This window comes from Salvelinus fontinalis, chromosome 21, assembly GCF_029448725.1.
Source record: "Salvelinus fontinalis isolate EN_2023a chromosome 21, ASM2944872v1, whole genome shotgun sequence".
Taxonomy (NCBI): Eukaryota; Metazoa; Chordata; class Actinopteri; order Salmoniformes; family Salmonidae; genus Salvelinus; species Salvelinus fontinalis.
The window spans coordinates 19371886-19396770 of NC_074685.1; the positions used below are offsets into that span (position 1 = coordinate 19371886).

General features: G+C 41.4%; 1 protein-coding gene and 1 long non-coding RNA gene across 4 annotated transcripts in view; one reads left to right on the forward strand and one right to left on the reverse strand.

The window, feature by feature from the left end:
- The window catches only part of LOC129818379 (splicing factor, suppressor of white-apricot homolog), a 148362-nt gene extending 141435 nt beyond the window's left edge, over positions 1–6927 (reverse strand). For 2 of the 3 annotated variants that reach the window (XM_055874210.1, XM_055874209.1), the window contains exons 1-2: positions 6558–6927; positions 5436–5599 (exon numbers count right to left, since the gene is read on the reverse strand). In XM_055874210.1, coding sequence (XP_055730185.1) covers positions 5436–5599; positions 6558–6757 — 364 coding nt within the window. In that variant the 5' untranslated portion in view covers positions 6758–6927. Of the gene's footprint in view, positions 1–5435; positions 5600–6036 lie in introns of all 3 variants that reach the window. The other variant, XM_055874211.1, reaches the window with a different exon arrangement.
- A 244-nt stretch (positions 6928–7171) lies between these two features.
- On the forward strand, positions 7172–15310 carry LOC129818380 (uncharacterized). Its single transcript, XR_008753937.1, has 2 exons — positions 7172–7511; positions 9267–15310. It is a non-coding gene; the product is annotated as an uncharacterized LOC129818380 (long non-coding RNA).
- The last annotated feature ends 9575 nt before the right edge of the window (positions 15311–24885 follow it).

The window sequence follows — 24885 nt, forward strand, 5'->3', positions numbered from 1 at the left end:
CTACACGACTCCAAAAATTGTCAGGGAAATTATATGTATAATAACGCTGCTTTTTCTTGAGCTCCATATTGTTTCTAGTACTATTATGATCATAAGTAATGCAAGTATCATTAGTAGGCTTAGTATAGCAGCCTTATATAACACCCATTGATCTATAGGCCTGTTTAGTCTTAATAGAGTAACTTACTTAAGCCTATATTTCAATACTTATATAGGCAACTGTATCAACCATTCAGAAATTCATGTCATCACACAGCATACGAGTCATTCATGATTTGACATCCAATCAAGTATTTTAGTTTTAAAATAAAATGAGCGAGTCTTAAATAATAAGCTTAAACCTTTCCATTTCTAAAATTGCATTCACGAATTAATGTGACTGTTTAGTCTTTGCTGTAATAAAGGCTTAACAAAAAAAAAGGTTACAACAGACTCTCTGGTATTTTGTGTTGTTTACATTGTTCTAAACAGTCAGAAAAATATATATATTGTAATCAATACAGCGCCTGTTTGGTAAACATAATATGCACGCAGTGCTTGCTCCTTACTTTCTTTTTCTTGATATCCAGTGTTTTACACAACTACTCAAATTTATTCCATACATCTGACTTTTCCTTTACCTCCTGAGCAACCAGTAAACATCCTCCCATTTTGTGTTTATTTGCCACGCCCTCTGCATCCATTTTGCTGTCACGTGTTACAGTGTTCAGAGTTTGTAATAAACAATTTATTGATGTGATCATGATATGCTATAGGTCAGGCACTACTGTGCCCTATTTGGACAGGCTTAGTTTTACTGGGAGAAGTCGGGTAATGTAATTATGTGAACGAGAACAAAACACAATATCTGTCATTTTAGTCCCATCCAAATTAACATTTACATGGAAGGGGAGCAACAATTCCAGCCAGAATAACCTACTGTTTTTTGGCAAACTCCAAGAATCAACATCCCTGTGTTTTGAGAGAAATGTCATAGGTGCAGGAGATGCCCGCGGTTTGCACAAGAAAACAATAACAGATTAGATCAATTGAACTAAGTGCTGCGCATAAGCTATAGATGAATGGCCTACATGTATCATATCAACTTTCACAGTGAATGCTTTTGTTTATATGTTTTGTGCTTATGAATTGAATATTGCCAAATGCATTAATAAAAAAATCTAGCCCATTCAATGCAAGCCTTGCTGTTAATAGATAGCAAAGCAGCATACAACTGGCCTAAGCGTTTGGAAATGATCAGCTAACTTTCTCATCCATAGCCTTAAAAACGCATCGCAAGTACAATTGCACTGTTTAGCTCACATTTGAAGGCTGGGGGGCATTTAAAACGTACTGCGGATTGCTAAAATATCCTAATGACTATGATCACACTTCCTCAATTCAAATATACATTAATGCCAACACTATACCAAAGATGTTTGGGATGGTTTAGAAACTTGGGAACCAAGCTCGAGTTCAGTGTGACCCTATCACCTGGACATGTTGAAATACTGCATCTTCACGCCTAGATAAAAACATCCAGGCTTCCGTCATAACTGTCAACTTATTGAACAAAAATAAGAATTACAGGAGGCAGTTTGGAAATACGAATACCGTCCGAATTGTCATCTGGAATAACGGACATTCTGGAGTAATAATTACATAACCAACGTTGTCTAGTAATACTAGTCCCGTGCGAATAGGTCACGTGCATGTGATGCATACATGTGTCACGTAAAGAGAGCAAGGGTTGAAGGAATAGGGAAGGTTTCCCCTAAACAAATGATTGATTTCAGTAACAGAACTTTTCAGTCAGAAATGGCTGTACTTATGTTGCAGCTTCAGCAACACAGAGAGCGAGATAAAAACGTTGATGTTCTGTGGTGGTCGCTGCAGCAGGGAGGAGCGTGAAACAATGGGTGCTCGTTTTTTTAACACAGCGCAGTAGGACGGTGCCCGGCACAATCAAATAACTTGCTGGTCGGATTCCTGCTAGTCATTTGTGTTTCTTAATTATTTAATCAAACAGTGTGCTTAAATCATCAGAAAAGCTGAATATAGTGAATATAAACTCAGCATAAAAACAAACGTCCTCTCACTGTCAACTGTGTTTATTTTCAGCAAACTTAACATGTATAAATATTTGTATGAACATAAGATTAAACAACTAAGACAAACTGAAAAAGTTCTACAGACATGTGACTAACAGAAATGGAATAATGTGTCCCTGAACAAAGGGAGGGTCAAAATCAAAAGTAACAGTCAGTATCTGAGGTGGCCACCAGCTGCATTAAGTACTGCAGCGCATCTCCTCCTCACGGATTGCATCAGATTTGCCAGATCCTGCTGTGAGATGTTACCCCACTCTTCCACCAAGGCACTTGCAAGTTCCTGGACATTTCTGGGGGGAATGGCCCTACTCCTCACCCTCCAATCCAGCAGGCCCCAGACGTGCTCAATGGGATTGAGATTTGGGCTCTTCGCTGGCCATGGCAGAACACTGACATTCCTGTCTTGCAGGAAATCCCGCACAGAATGAGCAGTATGGCTGGTGGCATTGTCATGCTGGAAGGTCATGTCAGGATGAGCCTGCAGGAAGGGTACCACATGAGGGAAGAGGATGTCTTCCCTGTAACGCACAGCTTTCAGATAGCCAGCAATGACAACAAGCTCAGTCCGATGATGCTGTGACACCGCCCCAGACCATGACGGACCCTCCACCTCCAAATCGATCCCGCTCCAGAGTACAGGCCTCGGTGTAATGCTCATTCCTTCGACGATAAACACGAATCTGACCATCACCCCTGGTGAGACAAAACCGCAAATCGTCAGTGAAGAGCACTTTTAGCCAGTCCTGTCTGGTCCAGCGACGGTGGGTTTGTGTCCATATGCGACGTTGTTGCCGGTGATGTCTGGTGAGGACCTGCCTTACAACAGGCCTACAAGCCCTCAGTCCAGCCTCTCTCAGCCTATTGCAGAAAGTCTGAGCACTGATGGAGGGATTGTGCGTTCCTGGTGTAACTCGGGCAGTGTTTGTTGCCATCCTGTACCTGTACCTTAAAAACGCATCGCAAGTACAATTGCACTGTTTAGCTCACATTTGAAGGCTGGGGGGCATTTAAAACGTACTGCGGATTGCTAAAATATCCTAATGACTATGATCACACTTCCTCAATTCAAATATACATTAATGCCAACACTATACCAATATACCAACACTATACCACTATACTATTTTGCTGAGGTGTGATGTTCGGATGTACCGATCCTGTGCAGATGTTGTTACACGTGGTCTGCCACTGCGAGGACGATCAGCTGTCCGTCCTGTCTCCCTGTAGCGCTGTGTTAGGCGTCTCACACTACGGACATTGCAATTTATTGCCCTGGCCACATCTCTAGTCCTCATGCCACCTTGCAGCATGCCTAAGGCACGTTCACGCAGATGAGCAGGGCATCTTTCTTTTGGAAAGGCCTCTTTAGTGTCTTAAGTTTTCATAACTGTGGCCTTAATTGCCTAGTGTCTGTAAGCTGTTAATGTTTCTTAACGACCGTTCCACAGGTGCATGTTCATTAATTGTTTATGGTTCATTGAACAAGCACGGGAAACAGTGTTTAAACCCTTTACAATGGAGATATTTTGATTTTTACAAATGATCATTGAAAGACAGGGTCCTGAAAAAGGGACGTTTCTTTTTTTGCTGAGTTCAGATGATTTGATTTAAACACGGGATGTGTCAATATATGGAAAAATACACATTTTACACAATTGGTCGAAAGAACAGACAACTCTTGGTCAACAAAGATTTGTTTTAGTTGGGAAAAGCCCTACACTACGGGCATGTTTACAACATTGTCTAAGGCAGCACAAATTATGCTGATAACTACAGAAAATGAAACAGTAAACCTCAACAATAGTCTATGATCAGTCATTCAACCAGACAGTGATTGTCTGAGAAAATACTTAATATTTTATCTTGGACCTCACAAGACTACATACAAGAGGGTCTGCATGCACCGAAATGATCCCTGTACTAGTTAGGCTACTGAGAATCTACCCTCTCACTGACTTTGACATAGCATTAGTAGGGGGATTCCGTGGAAAAGTCAAACTGATTATGCCTAAATATAGTAATTTCCAAATGAATCCATGTGCATAATTATTCTTAACCCTTTACATTTGTACCCGTATATGGATTGAAAATTGCAGATTTGGAACGTAGTGGCTGTACAGTAACATGCTACACATGACGTCAGAGCTCTGTTCTGAACAGAATGAGACTGTTCACCGGGACACATGCACCTGAATGCACTCATGGCTCCTTTCTATGCGCACTAAAATTATGATCTGTTTCTCTGAATTGCCTTGTGAAAGCCTAACACTGTACGATTGTAATGGTTTTCTCTGTTTTTCTGAATTGCCTTGTGAAAGCCTAACACTGTAAGATTGTAATGTATAACTTAGCTAGTCATGCTGACAATATAACAAGCTTTCAAATCTTGCCCAGCTGACCCAGATTGCAATTTATAATGGACAATTTTTGGATTGCGTAAACAACAGTAATTGTGTAATGGTGGGATGCAGGGTTGTGTCCAAAATTAAACTACAAGTGTGCTTGCTCTAGTTCCACAACGGCACAGCTAGGAGAGATAAAAATAGTACCGTATATAAATAAAAGTGCATTGAAATTGCTTAGGAAATGTGCACACTTTGGAGAGGTGTGTGGCCACTTGTAGAAACCAGTTATTCCTCTTAGTCAAACCTTTGTTATTTTTTTGTCTTATGTTGCACCGAGCACACATTTTCTAGCAATAGTCTTATCATGTATGTATGTATCCAGAGTATTTTCAGATTTCGTATCAACAAATACAGCGAAAAGTACAGTAAATGTAATTTTGCATGAAATCAACAGTGTAATGTTTGGATTGAGTCTTGTATCAGGTGAACTGTTGGGCTACTAATTTTCCCATTATCTCTAAACGGTTCACTTTCAATTGCTACCATGGTTATGCATTTCATATTTCCTCAGTAAGAAACATTTCAATATAGCCCTACCCATATAAGCCAATTGCCATGAGTTAAAAGGTTAAGGTCTAGCTTTATTATATAGTTCAGGCTTTATTTGGAAAAAAAATGTTTTTTAGCTCAAAAAAAGGCTTTTCAGTCAATCACATTTCATGGCTTTTAGAAAGGGCTCACAGAGCTTATTTCTCCACTCACAGATGTCTGTGAAGGAATACAGAACAAATTGAAGTGTCTTTTGACTTTTGTTTGCGTGTTCTACGGTCTTGTAAAGATAGGTGGTACTGGTAATGTACCATCAATAAAATTATTTATTTTTTATAAAACAAATCTTGGAACTTTTACTGTCTTCAACACCAGATGAGTGGAGGCATTGCTCAGCAGTTCAGACACAGGAGACAGAGTATGATCCCCCAGCTATGACTGATTGGTCTACCTTGTCTGGCTTCTTCCTCCAGCAGGTCTGTGTGCATGGCCAGGTACCGCTCCTCATCACACAGGGCCTCGATCCTGGCCTCCTCCTCGGACAGCTGGTAGTCTCTGTTCCACGAGCCTGTGTCGTACTCCGAGAGGTCATGCAAGTGACCGCGCCCATCATACCTGTAGGGTGAAGAGAGGGGTTAGAGGAATAGAAGAAGCAACTGAGGAAAGACAACACATGGACCTACTTACCAACACAGATGGGACCCTAAAACCAAGAGTTTTTAACAACAAAACGTGCTACCTCAGTCACAAGTCTTTCATGAGGGAGTGTATGGTACTGGAACTGAGCAATCTCGTCACAATACAGACAGCCTAACATGAACAACTCCTGACATAGACCTATCTAGTGCAGTTCTCTGGCAAGCTTACTCAGTGTAGCCTATCTCATTCCTCTCTCAACAATCCCTATGGAGAAACAGCCCTGCATGAACACAAAAACAAAAGAAAACAACTCGCCTCTTACCTTACAGGGTTTAACTTCCCCATATAATATGCATAATTCCTTCTATATCTGTAAAAAAGGTACATCCACACAAACCCGAGCACATAAATACCTATCCGTAAGAACCCAAACGGACGATATTTTCCTGCGTTCGCTCCTCTCTTCCACCTCTCCAGAGTGGGCGCTGGGGTTGGCATTGGGGGGCCAGGCAGGACCCCTTAGCCTTAGGCTACTTGCTGGGGAAATAAGGGCTGGTTATGTGATAGAGAGACACACACATACATCCGAAACAAGAGGCAGGCCCGTGGGTATATTTCCAAATAAACAACTATTTTTACAGGTCATCATAGGCAACTGTCAGTCTCATGTAGAGCGTGTTCACTGTTGAAATATATGGCAAACTTAAAGGAGGACACAGCATCTTGACATGATGCTCTGCTACCCTGTTAATAGTTAGTGTATCTTCGGTTTCATGAGGCCAAAAGGACGTCATTAGCAAGCTAGATAAATGGTTCGCCAATACTTTTATGTCACAGTTATGTTTGCAAGAATCCGATCAGTCCCTTCGAAAGACAGATCTGGGATTAGGAAAGTTGGTTAGGATAACAATTCCTTTAGGTTTGTTCAACCGACCTATCAATCAGGATGTTCTTGTCCCCCATCCATGGGATGAGCTGTTTGCCCTGCTCGTGGAAGTGAGCCCTCTCGTCATTCCGGAACAGCTTGCAGGCATAGCCGAACACGAGAATCTCGGCATATTTATTGCTGTCACTCTCATCCTTCTTCGCCGGCTTGTTATTGTGGTCCCTCTTGCCCCCGCCGCGCCGATACATTCCAAATTTGCACGTGAAAGAAATCTAGCGCGCTAGATAAGTTATATTACTATCGTTCAATTCTTGTCGTATAACAAAGTCTTTCTTTCTCGGTTAAAATGACACATAAAATGTCACAATAAACATACTCACAAAAACCTATTTCTGACATGTGCAGCCATTTTGGAAAAGTTTGTAAATTACACTTTTGGTTCATATATGTAGATTCGCCAATTGCTCTTCAAGATAGAAAAACACTATACGTAAAATAAACGTTTAATTTCCCTATATTCTGAAGAGAAGTAACAGTATTCATTATGTATCTACATTTGATAATATATAATACATAGTCTGTGATTTTATGAGTTAGTGCCCTCTATTTGTGCATGTTGAATGTGCTACAGTGTGATTGTGAAATAACTTTCGAGAGAGAAATGGTGAGATCGTAAAGTCGTCTAGCCTGCATTTGCTCCACTCTGTAAATCCTACCGGTTTCTGAGATTTAATTCCTTAAACTACCATACACTTAAACGACATTAGGTAGTTTAACATTTTGACACACACATATACTTGTCTAAAAGGTGTTTATTGAGAAAAAATAGAGGTAGGCTTCCGAGGTGGGCAGGGGCGTATTGGCAATCTGGCAATTCTGGCAAATGCCAGATTGGCTGGACCATTTTTTTGTTGGGGGGCTGGTCGAAATTGACACACACAAAAAAACGATGCAAAGGTAACATTGCCAGTGGCCCATGCTGCCCTACAAAGGCAAAATGCAGTAAGTACACTTTTGATCAAAATTGAGTTAAGACTGAAATCAGACTTTGTAGTATATGTTTTATCTTGTGAGAAAGTGTCGTTATTCAATATATATTTTGTTCTTGAGAAAAAAAGAGTGTGAAATTTGTAGTAAATACAAAATCCAAGCCATACAAATGCAAAGAGCAGTAACAGCACAAACAGTGGAAATTAGAAAAATGGAATTAAAGTATTTTTGCTGTCCATCCAAATATGTAGTTGGATAAATGATAATACACTGATGTATTATCCTATTATGAAGACATTTTTTATGCATATCAACCAGTCTGAAGTACTGTAATAGTAATTACCACTTAGGGTAGGTGTTGATTCAGGGCAACACATATGACATAAGTCGTTAGCTTGGCTATTATAACGTATAAGGCTTAAAGGGTAATTCTGCCACCTTTCAGCCTCATATTTATTATCGTCAGCCAAGTTATTGTAACTCATTTTGTTTTTATTATTACTTTTATTATTACATGTTTTACTTTTATATTATTTCCTTTCACTTTGCATTGTTGGGAAGGCCCCATAATTAAGCATTTCACTGTTAGTCTACATCTGTTGTTTATGAAGCGTGTGACTAATAAAATGTGATTTGATTTGAAACCAGTGTCTACATACAGTATGGGAAAACAGTGTTTCTCTGATCTTTGGTTAAAAATATAAAAATAAACATCCTAAAAAAATGCTTCTCTGTGACACAGGGTAGGATTAAAAGTTTAAAAAACTGTGATTTTCAAAACCTGCTATGAGTTTCTAGCGAGAGTGTTGGTATTTTCTTGCTCACCACGTCACTGCAAAGGTTTGAAAATCACTGTTTTTAAAATGTTTTAACTTCTGATGATATCATCAGGTAGAACTTTTAAATTGTATATGTTTTTCTACAAAACGTAGAAATGTGCAGTTTTCATATATCGAATCAAATCAAAAATTATTGGTCACATGCGCCGAATACAACAGGTGTAGACTTTACCGTGATGTGCTTAGTTATGAGCCCGTTCTCAACAATGCAGAGTTTAAAAAGTAAGAACAATATTTGCTAAATAAAAAAAGAAATAGTAACACAATAAAATAACAATAACGAGGCGATATACAAGGAGTTCCGGTACCGAGTCAATGTGCAGGGGTACGAGGTAATACAGTATGCAGATGTAGGTAGGGGTAAAAGTGACTAGGCAATCAGGATATATAATAAAAAGAGTAGCAGCAGCATATGTGGAGAGTGTGAAAGTGTGTCTATGCTTAAGTGTGTATGTGTGTGGCATCAATATTTATATGTGTGTGAGTGTATGTACTGTGTGTGTATGTGTGTGTGTGTGTGTTGGAGTGTCAGTGTAGTATGTGTTGCACATTTTGGGGAATATTCAGAGGTGGAACTTTTCAATGGGAATTAACAGAAATATACACAAATTAACATTAATACCATTTAAATGTAGATGTTTTTTGCATTGGATATATTTACCATATCATATGGAGACAGAAACATAAACCATAAGTAGACATAGTTGCAAATAATCAAATCCGTCCAATAGAAATAAAAAAAACTATTTAGTTACGAATTGAACTTTAATTAAATGAGTTGACTCTTCACATGGGATTATTTCACTGAACAACAAAAGAAAGGGAATATTGAATGATCCCAATGATCCATCGCATCTCCCAAAAACATTTTCAACATACATCTGTAAAATGATAGTATTGAAACTAAAGCTTTGGTTCTTCCTCTCAGGCTTCCATGTCTTCTCCCTGGACCTCCTCAATGTCCATCTCTTGAACATCAGACTCTGAGGCCTCATCTTCACTGTCACTTTCCAACCTGGTTGAGGATGGCTCGTTGTCAGGCTCAAAAAGCCTCAAATTTGCCCGGATGGCCACCAACTTTTCAACTCTTGTATTGGTCAGCCTGTTGCGTGCTTTGGTGTGTGTGTTCCCAAACAAGGACCCGTTGCGCTCTGAGGCGGCTGATGTTGGTGGGATTTGGAGGATGATGTAGGCAACAGAGGAAAGAGCCTCAGATTCACAAAGTCCCATCCACCAGGTGGCTGATGAGATATTTTGGCACGACTGCCATATTGCATCACCATACCAAAGCCCTTGCTTGGAAGTGTACTTCGCCAGACTGCCAAGAACATTGCCCTCATCCAGGCCAAGGTGGCGAGACATGGTAGTGATGACACCGTAGGCGTTGTTGATCTCTGCACCAGACAGGATGCTCTTGCCAGCATACTTGGGGTCCAACATGTACGCTGCGGCGTGTATGGGCTTCAGGCAGAAGTCTTCATGCTTTTTGATGTATTTCAGAACTGCAGTTTCCTCTGCTTGGAGCAACAGTGAAGTGGGCAGGGCTGTATGGATTTCTTCTCTTACATCTGCAAGCAGAGTCTGAACATCAGACAGGATGGCATTGTCTCCCTCAATCCGTGCAATGGCTACTGCTATAGGTTTCAGGAGTTTCAGGCTGCTTACCACTCTCTCCCAAAATACATCATCCAGGAGCATCCTATTGATGGGGCTGTCTATATTGGTAGACTGTGATATGGCCATTTCTTGGAGAGACTCCTTCCCCTCCAGGAGACTGTCAAACTTGATGACAACACCACCTCAACGGGTGTTGCTGGGCAGCTTCAGTGTGGTGCTCTTATTCTTCTCACTTTGCTTGGTGAGGTAGATTGCTGCTATAACTTGATGACCCTTCACATACCTAACCATTTCCTTGGCTCTCTTGTAGAGTGCATCCATTGTTTTCAGTGCCATGATGTCCTTGAGGAGCAGATTAAATGCATGAGCAGCACAGCCAATGGGTGTGATGTGAGGGTAGGACTCCTCCACTTTAGACAAAGCAGCCTTCATGTTCGCAGCATTGTCTGTCACCAGTGCAAATACCTTCTGTGGTCCAAGGTCATAGATGACTGCCTTCAGCTCATCTGCAATGTAGAGACTGGTGTGTCTGTTGTCCCTTTTGTCTGTGCTCTTGTATAATACTGGTTGAGGGGTGGAGATGATGTAGTTAATTATTCCTTGCCCACGAATATTCGACCACCCATCAGAGATGATTGTGATACAGTCTGCTTTCTCTGTGATTTGCTTGACCTTCACTTGAACTCTGTTGAACTCTGCATCCAGCAAATTAGTAGATAAAGCATGTCTGGTTGTAGGGGTGTATGCTGGGCGAAGAACATTCAGAAATCTCTTCCAAAACACATTGCTTGTGAGCATCAGAGGTGAACCAGTTGCATACACAGCTCGAGCAAGACATTCATCTGCATTTCTTTGACTACGTTCCTCCATTGAGTCAAAAAAACTTCTGATTCCAGGAGGACCGTGAGCTGTTGCTATCGATAAGGTGTCTGATTCATCTTGGCCAGATGATTCTGCATCTTTGTTGCATTCTTCACATATGATTTGGCACAGTATTTGTAAATGTAGACATCTTTTCCTTCTACATTAGCTGCAGTGAAATGTCTCCACACATCAGATGGTGCCCGTGGCATTTTCTTGTAAAGATTAGAAAGAAAGGAGTAAAAAAAATATATAAAAATACAATTCCATGTACAGATAAATAGTTAAGCAGTTAGATTAAACAACTCCTTTGTTAGGAAAATGTTTTAAAATGAAACATTTATGGAAACAGGTGAATTAACATTCCTCATTTAGTAGGCTCAATCAAGCTAAAACCCACATGGTAGCAAAAACTAACTAGCAGAAATTGTTAACAAGTTAGAAATTATTTAAATACACTTTGCTGTGGGCTACTATTTACTAGTCAACAAAAAATCATGTATGTCATGCCACCCAGTATTGTAATCAAAACTTACCAGAAAGCATGTAGGCCTTGGCTCAGACAGTGTAGTAGTGTGGGCTCAATAGTATCTCATTAGTGTGCAAGATCTTGAGAATCAGCAGTACATGTGATGGAAGAATGCACTGTGCATGCAGAGGGTTGCAATTGATTGAATTGGGGATAGTTTAGACAAAGAATGCCACAAGACCTAGAATTGCCTTATGTGTATCCCACAAAAAAGGTTCACTGTTATAAGCTAACTTTTTTGGATGAAGTTAAGCAAAATCTGCTTCCCATGGAAAATATCCGACCCTTTGGAGCCCTATGTGTGATTGTGTGGGTAGAGTCTAATGCCAAATAGTCAGTGCAAAACAATTACGATAAAAAATATATATAATAAAAGAAGTCAATGTAAATAGTTTGGGTAGCCATTTGATTAACTATTCAGCAGTCTTATGTCTTTGGGGTAGAAGCTGTTAAGGAGCCTTTTCATCCCAGACTTTGAGCTCCAGTACCGCTTGCCATGCAGTAGCAGAGAGAACAGTCTATGACTTGGGTATTTGGAGTCTTTGACAATTTTTAGGGCCTTCCTCTGACACTGTCTGGCATAGAGGTCCTGTATGGCAGGGAGTTCGGCCCCAGTGATGTACTGGGCCGTACGCACTACCCTCTGTAGCGTCTTGAGGTTGGATGCCGAGCAGTTTCCATACCAAGCGGTGATGCAGCCAGTCAATATGTTCTAAATGGTGCAGCTGTAGAACTTTCTGAAGATCTGAGACCACATGCCAAATCTTTTAAGCCTCCTGAGGGAGAAGAGGCGTTGTTGTGCCCTCTTCAAGACTGTGTTGGTGTGTTTGGACCATGATAAGTCCTTAGTGTCACGTTCCTGACCTATTTCTGTTAGTTTGTTATATGTGTTAGTTGGTCAGGACGTGAGTTTGGGTGGGCATTCTATGTTTTCTGTTTCTATGTTGGTTTATGGGTTGCCTGGTATGGCTCTTAATTAGAGGCAGGTGTTTGGCGTTCCTCTAATTAAGAGTCATATTTAGGTAGGTGTTTTCACAGTGTTCGTTGTGGGTGATTGTCTCCTGTGTTGTGTATGTCGTTGCGCCACACGGGACTGGTTTCGGTTTGTTTGTTCAGTGTCATTTATGTGTAGGCTTTTTTCCCTGTTCGTGCGTTCTCGTGTGTTATGTGAGTCCGTCGTTCAGATCTGTCTACACCGTTTATTTGTTTTGTTAGTGTATAGTCGAGTTCGTGTTTTTTTTCTTTAATAAATCATGTCGACAAAATCCGCTGCATATTGGTTCAATCCCTGCTCCTCCTCTTCTGATGAAGAAAGCCGTTACACTTAGTGATGTGGACACCCTCGACATGCAACACTACAGCCCTGTCTATGTGAATGGAGGCGTGTTCGGCCCTCTGTTTCCTGTGGTCTATGATAAGTTATTTTGTCTTGCCCACATTGAGGGAGAGGTTGTTATCCTGGCATCACACTGCCAGGTCTCTGACCTCCTCCCTATAGGCTGTCTCTTGGTCGTTGGTGTTCAGCCCTACCACTTAATGATTGCGTTGGAGTCGTGCGCGGCCACGCAGTTGTGGTTGAACAGGAAGTACAGGAGGGGACTGAGCAGGCACTTCTGAGGGACCCCCATGTTGAGGGTCAGCATGGCGGATGTGTTGTTGCCTACCCTCACCACCTGAGGGTGGCCCATCAGGAAGTCCAGGATCCAGTTGCAGAAGGAGGTGTTCAGTCCCAGGGTCCTTAGCTTAGTGATGAGCTTGTAGAGCATTATAGTGTTGAACACTGAGCTGTAGTCAATGAACAGCGTTCTCATGTAGGTGGCCCTTTTGTTCAGGTGGGAAAGGGCAGTGTGGAGTGCAAAAGAGATTGCGTCATCTATGGATCTGTTGGAGTGGTATGCGAATTGGAGTGGATCCAGGGTTTCTGGGCTGATGGTATTGATGTGCCAGCTGGTCAGCGCATGCTCTGAGTACGTGTCCTGGTAATCTGCCTGGCTCTGCGGGCTTGTGAATGTTAACCTGTTTAAAGGTCTTACGCACATTGGCTACAGAGAGCGCAGTTTTCACATATGTAGACACTGGTATTGTGCTGGAGATAATGAAAATGAGGTTGAAAATTTGTCGAATTGCCCTTTAGGCAGACAGACAGACAGACGGAGAACAAGAAGAAGAACAGAATGACAGCAGAGAAGATGCTGAGACACATAGACAGCACAACAGGGAGGCAAACAAAATGGTCTCTTCCAAAATTTCGGCCACACTTTATTTGGAGAGTTAGAAATGCTCCATCTGTAGATGCTCTAAAGATGGTCATTCTATCAACAGACTATCTGTTGTTCAGCAACTGCTTGCTAAGGTTAAGGTTAGGGTTAGAGATAGGGTTAGTAGATAGTTAGTTGAAATGTTACAGATAGTCTGTAGATCATCTACAGATGGACTATCCAAATAAAGTGTTACCAAAATTATTTTCTAGGTCTAGTTGCAGAAAACAGTCATCATGCTATAATTGGCTAAAGCAGAAACAGACTGCCACCCAGAATAATATTCCTCCATCATTATTATAGATTTGGATAGATTTTGTAAACTCCTCTGCCCACCCCCTGCAACAGTGAAATACAAGAGTTCAAGTCTCTGAAAGGCCGACTATAATTGCATTCTATCAACATCACTGGATATTCAGACACATTGGTTGTCACAAAAGTCAATTTTATTATTACATTTGAAATTAGGTCTAAAATGTCAGCAACTGTCGAGGGGAATGTCTGACTGAGCTAAAGTTACTCATTGCATTAAAAAATAGTGAACACATTGCATTCTTGAAAGTTATGGGGTAAACAAAGATTGGCACAAAAAATATATGAGCAGCTGCAACTTCATAAGACAGTTCTTGATAGCTGGATCTTCTCTGGACATCATTAGAACTGCTGGGCTCGCTATAACCTCTTAACCAAGGTTTAATCTATACAAATACAAGGAGTATCACTAATCATTAACTCTACTAAGCCTTATCAAACATCAGTTAACTTGTTCCTAATTTTTGCCACTCCACATCCACATGTCATTATTATCTTCTTTTTTTCTATGTGAACTTTTGAACTAATAATTAAAGAGAAATCTTGCGCATTTTGGTCATGATTTTGAAACACAGATTGGCCATTGAATGATGTACTTCAGTGGTTCCCTACCTTTTTTGGTTACCATACCACCAACTGAATTTTGCTCTGCCTGGAGTAGCCCTGAAGTTCCCCCCATCGTCTCATGAGTCCTCTCAAGTACCCCCTATGGACAGGCCAGGTACCCCCAGGGTTCCTAGTACTTCATGTTTCAATGCATTTCACTCTCACTGTCCTTTCCTACTACATTTGACAAAATAAATGTGAATGATTTCAGGAAAGGATGTGCACTATGCATAGGCTACCTACGTTTTTGGCCAGTCAGTTTGAGCTGTTTAGCCATGAAACTGTTTATATTCTGTCCACCCTTTTCATAGGAATCTGCCATTATGTAAAGTTATTAATACACCTGCTTGGCATGTCTGCATAGTTATTTTGCTGTCGTTGGGCTCGTTGGTGTCACGCCCTGGCCTTAGTTATCTTTGTTTTTCTTTATTATTTTAGTTAGGTCAGGGTGTGACATGGGGGATGTTTGTGTGTTTTTGTCACGTCTAGGGTGTTTGTATTGTCTAGGGGGTGTTTGTAGAGTTCATGGGGTTGTGTTCAGTGTAGGTGTTTATGTAAGTCTTTGGTTGCCTGGATTGGTTCTCAATTAGAGACAGCTGTCTATTGTTGTCTCTGATTGGGAGCCATATTTAGGCAGCCATAGTCATTAGGTAGGTTGTGGGTAATTGTCTATGTGTAAGTTGCCAGTGTCTGCACTTATTTGTTTTGTATAGCTTCACATTCGTCGTTTTGTTAGTTTGTAAAAGTGTTTGTTTCGTCTTCATTAAAAAGGAAGATGTATTGTTATTACGCTGCGCCTTGGTCCTCCTCTCTTTCTCCTAACGACGATCGTGACAGTTGGATTAGAATCATGCGTGACAATCGAACAAAATGGTCAAAATGACAGATTGCTCAGGATGCCATAGGAAATGTCAAGTACATCTTGTTTCTCGTTCAGAAAGGAAATTACATTTACACACTCCTCCTTGCTCCATCATTGGGCAAATTGATTACATTACCCAACCTCATCATTTTGTCATCTGTGTCATACTCCATGTAGTTTTTCTACCCCTCACTGAGCAACATGCAGTAGGTCTGGCCATTCTAAAGCACAGGTGGACAAGATATTGTTATAAAGGGAGAGTAATCTCACATGAAGTGATGACCAAGCACGCATGCACACGTGCTCGCGCACACACACAAACTGCACCTCTACTGTACATTGCTGAAAGCTGAAATATACAGTACATCCCATAAACTATGTTAGTCATTTCAAGGCTAAATTATTTTCCTCTTGACGTTCAGTTAATTAAGGTGTGTATATTTCTATTTCAGCAAGAGGGATAAAGCCATTTGCTGCATTCAGTCTGAGCTAACCTGCATGGAGGTCAAAGCTGCAGGTAGCCTACTTTATCTTTCAGGGTTCTATAATTTAGTAAAGCTAATTAGACTCATCTGTTGCTTCCTTCATTTATTTTTTCTTGGAATGAATGGATAGGATATTTGGATAAATTATTAGGTCCAAGATTTGTTTCTGACCACATGACCCGACCAGGAAAAACTATGGTTCCAGATTAGAAGAATACATTTCTCGATGATCTTGGACACGTCATGTAACCTGTAAGAATTCCAGATCTACATTACAGAAATACCAAAGATATTGTCCAGCAAACCAAAATTGGTTTAGTGAAAGTTCCTCGAACATTTGTTTGGTTGTGGCAAATGTTCTCATAACACAAAAACTGTCCAATTGTGCTTATGATTATACAATGTTTGTATAAAACATTTGTCTGATGTTGCAAGAATGTTCCCAAAAGACAATTTTTTTGTTCTTTACTTGGAAACCTAATGAGAACGTTTGGGGAATGTTCTGTGGTGGTTGTTACAGATGTTGTGAGCAACACTTTTGTGAATGTTAGGAGAAACTTCCAAGGATATTTTATTTTTACAAATTCCTGGGTTTACTGGGTGGTAGTCTGTACACAGGAGATTAACATGACAGTTACCATTTATGACAATTATCCCCTTGTGTTGGCTCTGACTTTATGTTGAAGTATTTTATTAATGATTACAGCATGTTCTTCAAATTAGCACATTGCCAAGTCCTTAAAGGGAAGTTGGCTCAATTTTGAATTTGGAACAAAATATGCAACAGTAGGGAGAGAGAGAGTGGGCCACTGGGATCTCTCTCTCTCTCTCTCCGGCAGGCCAATTTACCTAATGGTGTTTATCAAACTCAATAATGATCCGCTTGAGGAAACATAGGAATGAGGGCAGATGAAAAACCTCACCCAACAAAAACAAATGAAACAATACTAGCATGTTGGGCTTTTCTCCAATTTACAACGACGGTGTCAGGTGGACAAACAGGTTAATGGCAGAAATAAATGCTAATCAATCAGAGGTTAGCATCACACTGGCTAGGCTGTATAAGGAAGCTGCTGTGGGATTTTGAAAAAATGTCAGATCACAGTGAGCCCAGAAGCAGCCTGTCTGATAGGGCCTGTCTGATCCAGCTCCATCCAGGGTACTCTTTTCTCTCATTAGGCTCACCCCCACCCTCATAAAAAAGGAGGAGTGCAAAGGAGCAAAATAAATAAAATAAATACCAATATTGTGATGAGGCAAAAGGTAGCTACTTTGAAGAATCTCAAATAGAAAATATGTGTTGATATGTTTAACACTTTCTTGGTTACTATGATTCCATATGTGTCATCTCATAGTTTTGATGTCTTCAGTATTATTCTGGAATGTATGTAATAGTAAAAAATTAAGAAAAACCCTTGAATGAGTAGGTGTGTCCAAACTTTTGTCTGGTACTGTAAGTATTCAGGTTCAGGTTTACCACGGGTGCATCCTGTTTCCATTGATCATCCTTGAGATGTTTCTACAACTTGATTGGAGTCCACCTGTGGTAAATTCAATTGATTGGACATGATTTGGAAAGGCAAACACAAACTGAAAGGCAAACATATATAAGGTCCCACAGTTGACAGTGCATGTCAGAGCAAAAACCAAGCCATGAGGTTGAAGAAATTGTCCGTAGAGCTCCTAGACAGGATTGTGTTGAGGCACAGATCTAGGGAAGGGTACCAAAAAATGTCTGCAGCATTGAAGGTCCCCAAGAACACAGTGGAATCCATCATTCTTAAATGGAAGAAGTTTGGAATCACCAAGACGCTTCCTAGAGCTGGCCACCAGGCCAAACTGAGCAATCGGGGGAGAATAACCTTGGTCAGGGAGGTGACCTAGAACCCGATGGTCACTCTGACAGTGCTCTGGAGTTCATCTGTGGAGACAGGGAAACCTTCCAGAAGGACAACCATCTCTGCAGCACTCCACCAATCAGGCCTTTATGGTAGAGTGTCGAGACGGAAGCCACTCCTCAGTTAAAGGCACATGACAGCCCGCTTGGAGTTTGCCAAAAGGCAACTAAAGACTCTCAGACCATGCAAAACAAGGTTCTCTGGTCTGATGATACCAAGTTAGAACTCTTTGGCCTGAATGCCAAGTGTCATATGTGGAGGAAACTTGGTACCATCCCTACAGTGAGCATAGTGGTGGCAGAATCATGCTATGGATATGTTTTTCAGCGGCAGGGATTGGGAGAATAGTCAGGATCGAGGCAAAGATGAACAAAGCAAAGTACAGAGATCCTTGATGAAAACCTGCTCCAGAGCGGACCTCGGACTGGGGCGAAGATTCACCTTCCAACAGGAAGCACACAGCCAAGACAACGCATGATTGGCTTTGGGACAAGTCTCCTAATGTCCTTGAGCCAGAGACCGGACTTGAAACCAATCGAATAACTTTGGAGAGACCTGAAAATAGCTGTGCTGCGACGCTCCCCATCCATCCTGACAGAGCTTGAGAGGATCTGCAAAGAAGTATGAAACTCCCCAAATACAGGTGTGCCCGGCTTGTAGTTTCATACCGAAGAAAACTCAAGGCTGTAATCGCTGGCAAAGGTGCTTCAACAAAGTACTGAGTAAAGGATCTGAATACTTATGTAAATGTGATATTTCAGTTTTGTTATTTTTTATACATTTGCAAAATATTCTAAACCTGTTTTCGCTTTTTCATTATGGGGTATTGTGTGTAGATTGATGAGAAAAATCTAATCAAGTTTAGAATAAGGCTGTAACCTAACAAAATGTGGGAAAAGTCTAGGAGTCTTACTACTTTCCGAAGTCACTGTATTTTATACATTTTGATTTGAACACTTTTTTGGTTACTACATGACTTCATATGTGTTATTTCATAGTTTTGATGTCTTCACTGTTATTGTACAATGTAGAAAATAGTAAAAATAAAACAAAATCCTGGAATGAGTAGGTGTCCAAACTTTTGACTGGTACTGTATATGTGTGCATATATACAAGCATGCACATACACACACTCTCGCCCTCTCCTACCCTCAATACCTATGTGAGTCTGGCCTCTCCTCCTCTTGGCTGCTGAGCTGGAACAATGAGTCCTGACAGGCGACACGCTCTCCTCCTGAGAGCGTTAAACGCTGCGACAAAACCAGATTAAGCCGTCCAAGATATCATCTCATTCCGAGAGACTGCTGGAATGATAAATATCCTCCCATTTCAGCCCCTGGAACCATGGAAGCCACACCTTGTATGATCTCGAAGCAGGCAGGGCCCTTAATCCCTCGGCTAAAATGTATACACTACCGTTCAAAAGTTTTGGGTCAATTAGAAATGTCCTTGTTTTCCATGAAAACATACATGAAATAAGTTGCAAAATGAATAGGAAATATAGTCAAGACGTTGATAAGGTTATAATGATTTTTAATTGAATTGTGTCCTTCAAACTTGGCTTTCGTCAAAGAATCCTCAATTTGCCTCAATTACAGCCTTGCAGACCTTTGGCATTCTAGTTGTCAATTTGTTGAGGTAATCGGAAGAGATTTCACCCCATGCTTCCTGAAGCACCTCCCACAAGTTGGATTGGCTTGATGGGCACTTCTTATGTACCATACAGTCAAGCTGCCCCCACAACAGTTCAATAGGGTTGAGATCCTGTGGCTGTGCTGGCCACTCCATTACAGACAGAATACCAGCTGACTGCTTTTTCCCTAAAATGTTCTTGCATAGTTTGGAGCTTTGCTTTGGGTCATTGTCCTGTTGTAAGAGGAAATTGGCTCCAATTAAACAGCGTCCACAGGGTATGGCATGGCGTTGCCAAATGGAGTGATAACATTCCTTCTTCAAAATCCCTTTTACCCTGTACAAATCTCCCACTTTACCACCACCAAAGTACCCCCATACCATCACATTGCCCACACCATGCTTGACAGATGGCATCAAACACTCCTCCAGCATCATTTCATTTGTTCTGCATCTCACGAATGTTCTTTGTGATCCGAACAACTCAAACAAAGATTTGCCTGTCCATAACACTTTTGTCCAATCTTCCTCTGTCCAGTGTCTAGGTTCTTTTGCCCATCTTAATCTTTTCTTTTAACGTCTTATGGCTGCAGGGGCAGTATTGAGTAGCTTGGATGAAAAGGTGCCGAGAGGTGCCCAGAGTAAACTGCCCCTACGGCTTCCACTAGATGAAAACAGTCTTTAGAACCTTGTCTGATGCTTCTACTGGAAGTGGGGCCAAAGGAGACGGGAATGAGTAAGGTCTGCCATGAGCTGACCATGCGCGTTCACATGAGAGGGAGCTCTGTTCCATCGCACTTTTGAAGACAATGGAATTCTCCGGTTGGAACATTATTGAAGATTTATGTTAAAAACATCCTAAAGATTGATTCAATACATCGTATGACATGTTTCTACTGACTGTTACGGAACTTTTTGACATCTGTCTGCTTTTAGTGAACGCGCTCCGTGACTTTGGATTTGTTTACCAAACAAGCTAACAAAAGTAGCTATTTGGACATAAATTATGGACATTACTGAAAAAAAAGAACATTTATTGTGGAAGTGGGAGTCCTGGGAGTGCATTCCGACGAAGATCAGCAAAGGTAAGTGAAGATTTATAATGCTATTTATGACTTTTGTTGACTCCACAATTTGGCGGGTAACTGTATGGCTTCCTTTTGTGGCTGAACGCTGTTCTCAGATTTTTGAATATTGTGCTTTTGCTGTAAAGCTTTTTTGAAATCTGACACAGCAGTTGCATTAAGAACAAGTTTATCTTTAATTCCAAGTAAAACATGTATCATTCATCAAAGTTTATGATGAGTATTTCTGTTATTTGATGTGGCTCCAGATATTTTGGAGGCATTTCTGAACATGGCACCAATGTAAACTGAGGTTTTTGGATATAAATATGAACTTTATCGAACAAAACATATATGTATTGTGTAACATGAAGTCCTATGAGTGTCATCTGATGAAGATCATCAAAGGTTAGTGATTAATTTTATCTTTATTTCTGCTTTTTGTGACTCCTGTCTTTGGCTGGGAAAATGGCTGTGTTTTTCTGTGATTTTGCGGTGACCTAACATAATCGTTTGTGGTGCTTTCGCTGTAAAGCCTTTTTGAAATTGGACACTGTGGTGGGATTAACAAGAAGTGTATCTTTAAAATGGTGTGAAATACTTGTATGCTTGAGGAATTTTAATTATGAGATTTCTGTTGTTTGAATTTGGCTCCCTGCACTTTCACTGGCTGTTGTCATATCGATCCCGTTAACGGGATTGCAGCCATAAGTTAATTGGCCAGTCTGAGATTTGGCTTTTTCTTTGCAACTCTGTGTAGAAGGCCAGCATCCCGGAGTCGCCTCTTCACTGTTGACGTTGAGACTGGTGTTTTGCGGGTACTATTTAATGAAGCTGCCAGTTGAGGTCTGTTTCTCAAACTAGACACTAATGTACTTGTCCTCTTGCTCAGATGTGCACTGTGGCCTCTCACTCCTCTTTCTATTCTGGTTAGAGCCAGTTTGCGCTGTTCTGTGAAGAGAGTAGTACACAGCGTTGTACTGAGATGAGAAATGAGGACCCCGGTCAGAAACCATTTCCATCGGGAGACCATGGATCCGGAAGACGTGCTGCTACATGAGCTCCGCCGTTTCCTTGGCAGAGGGTAGATTAGGGAGAGGGATAAAATGAGCGGCCTTAGAAAACCGACCCACCACTGTTAGAATGATGGTGTTGCCATCAGACGTGGGAAGCCCAGCGACAAATACCAGAGAGATATGGGAATATAGCCGACCCCGAGGTGGTGTGGTGTCTGGGAGAAGATCAATGGCACAATCATAAGGACGGTGTGGGGGTAGGGAAGTAGCACGTGCCTTACTGAAAACTTCAAGTAGGTCATGGTGTTCAGTGGGAATGACAGAGAAATACAAAGCCTTGCTGACGTCCTGAGGAAGACGTCTGGGGGAAGGCTGTGCTGCTTGAAGACAGTGGAAATGGCAAAATGGACTCCAACCCATGATGGAGCTTGTGGTCCAGTTAATAACAGGGTTATGTTTTTGGAGCCAGGAAAACCCCAAGACAACAGGAACATGGGGAGACGCAATGAGGAGGAACTGTATGGTCTCACTGTGGTTACCGGAAATCCGTATTTGAATGGGCACAGTACTATGGGTGACTCCACCTATTGAGTGGCCGTCCAGTGCCCTAACATCCATGGGAACCGAGAGAGGTGGAATGGGAATACCTAGCTCAGAAGCAATAGTAGCATCCGTAAGATTTTCATCCGCCCCAGAGTCAATGAGCACTCGGAGAGACTTAGATTGCTCTCCTCACAGCACAAGCCTCAAAAAAGTGTGTGGGTGATGGGAATTAGGGAATTCCCAGTCTGACTCACCAAAGTACTTGTACCCACCAGAGACAAGGGTTTCCTAACAGGACAGGTAGCTATGTAATGTCCTGCCCCTACACAGTACAGACAACAGTTGAAATTCATCATATGTGAGTGTTCCCCAACCGATAACCTAGCTCTTCCCAATTGCATAGTCTCAGGAGAATCCAATTTACCCATCGTTGATAATTCACAAGGGAGCTCGCATGACTTCGGATTCTCTCGGGACAATTACCTTCGGGAACTTCTGGATTCCTTTGAAGGTGAGTGAGCCATAGCAGGTGAACGAGTGTGCCCGAGGCCAGACCTCCTCTCACTTCTGCATTCCCTTAAAACTTCTTATGGCTGCAGGGGGCGTATTGAGTAGCCAGATTATATGTGCCCATTTCAAACGGCGTCGCACTCAATTCTTGCTCGTACAATATGCATATTATTATTACAATTGGATAGAAAACACTCTCTAGTTTCTAAAAACGTTTGAATTATTTCTCTGAGTGAAACAGAAATCCTTCTGCAGCACTTTTCTTGACCAGGAAGTGAAATGTCAGAAATCTATGCTCTGTTCAACCTCATGCCTATACATGGGCGTGTGACGTAGGAGTCTACAAACACTTCCTACGCCTTTCCCTGGTTGTCAAGATGCGGTGAGAGAAGAAATTTTGTGTCTATCTTGGTCAGAGGTGGAATAAAAGGTCTTTGTTTGACGTGACCGTCCATATCCTGTTTCTGGAGCGCGCGAAAGAGGACACGGATATGGCTTCTTTTTAGCTGTCGTTATGATAGACGAACATCTCCGTCTTAGATTTGATTTGATAGATGTCACCATATCATCGTAACGTATGTTTTTTCAATATAGTTTAATCAGATTATTGAAACTTTTTCGGGAGTTTTGCCGTGTTCCGTTTTCTAACTTTGTTGACTTTGGAGTAATCCGTGTCACTTGGCAGGTGCCCATGCTATATGAAGAGGGATATTTGCCGTTCCAGATCAAAACAACGACTATTCTGGACAAAGGACACCTTATCCAACATTCTGACGGAAGACCACCAAAAGTAAGAAACATTTTATGATGCTATTTCTAATATCTGTTGTGCATGTTGACTGGTCGTGGGCGCCCAAGTGTTTCTGGCTATTGTGGCTATACTAATATCACGCTACATTTTGTTTGCGCTGTAAAACATTTAATAAATCGGAAATATTGTCTAGAATCACAAGATGCCTGTCTTTCAATTGCTGTACACTATGTATTTTTCAGAAATGTTTTATGATGAGTAATTAGGTATTTGACGTTGGTGTCTGTAAACATTATGGCTGTTTTCGGTGCAATTTCTGATTGTAGCTGAAATGTAAACTATGAATTATACCTGAAATATGCAATTTTTTCGAAAAAAACATATGCTATACAATAAATATGTTATCAGACTGTCATCTGATGAGGTTGTTTCTTGGTTAGTGGCTATTTTTATCTTTATTTGGCCGAATTTGTGATAGCTACTGATGGAGTCATAAACTGATGGAGTAAGAATATTGGTGTCTTTTGCTAACGTGATTAGCTAATAGATTTACATATTGTGTCTTCCCTGTAAAACAATTTAAAAATCGGACATGTTGGCTTGATTCACAAGATGTGCACCTTTCATCTGGTGTCTTGGACTTGTTAATGTGTAAAAGTTAAATATAAAAGAAAAAAAGTATTTTGAATTTCGCGCCCTGCACTTGAGCTGGATGTTGTCATAAGTGTACCGGTGTCGGGCTGCACCCCTAACAGGTTAAGCGTCCATCAATTTTAATGGTTAGGGTAATGAGGGAGTCGAGATCCACCAGCAATTCCCGAGCAGCTAGTTTATCTTTTACCACCTCAGATAATCCGTGAAGAAAGGTATCAAAGAGAGACTCCGGATTCCAGGCACTCTCTGCAGCCAACGTGCGAAAATCAAATGCATGGTCTGCCACACTACTGGAGTTTTGACGTAAGTCAAGAAGTTTACTGGCCGCCTCTCTCCCGGATACCGGAGACTCGAATACCTTCCTCACCTCCGCCATGAATTTCTCCAGATGACAGCAAAGGTTGGATTGTTGCTCCCAATCAGCCATGGCTCAGGAGAGCGCCCTTACCGACATTAGCGTAATAATATACACTATCTTTGATCGGTCCAAAGGGAATGAAGATGGCTGTAGCTCAAAAATAAGCGAGCATTGAGAAAGAAAGCCCCGACAGGTACCAGGATCTCCAGAATATCGTTCTGGAGGAGGTATGCCGGGTTACTCGGGGAACCGAGGTAGGTTGTACCAACTCACCACTAAAAGGAAAAAAATGTACCGAGAGGTTGGGGTCTCTCAGGGATGGCAGACAGCCTATGAGTTAACTCCTTAATTAGCTCCATAGTAGCTTTAAACCCTTGGTTGTGGCGTTCTGTCAGAGAACGAAGCCCTTCCAGAAGGTCCTGTAACAGCTCCTCATGTCTCTCAATGGTGGCTCCCTGCAGGGAGACAGCGTGGCAAAGCTGATCCAAGTCTGCTGGGTCTGTCATGGCCAGTTCGTACTATCATAACTCAAGGCGAGACCCAGATGCAGACACAAGAGGCAGATGGTTGGAGTCTTATATGTTTAATAAT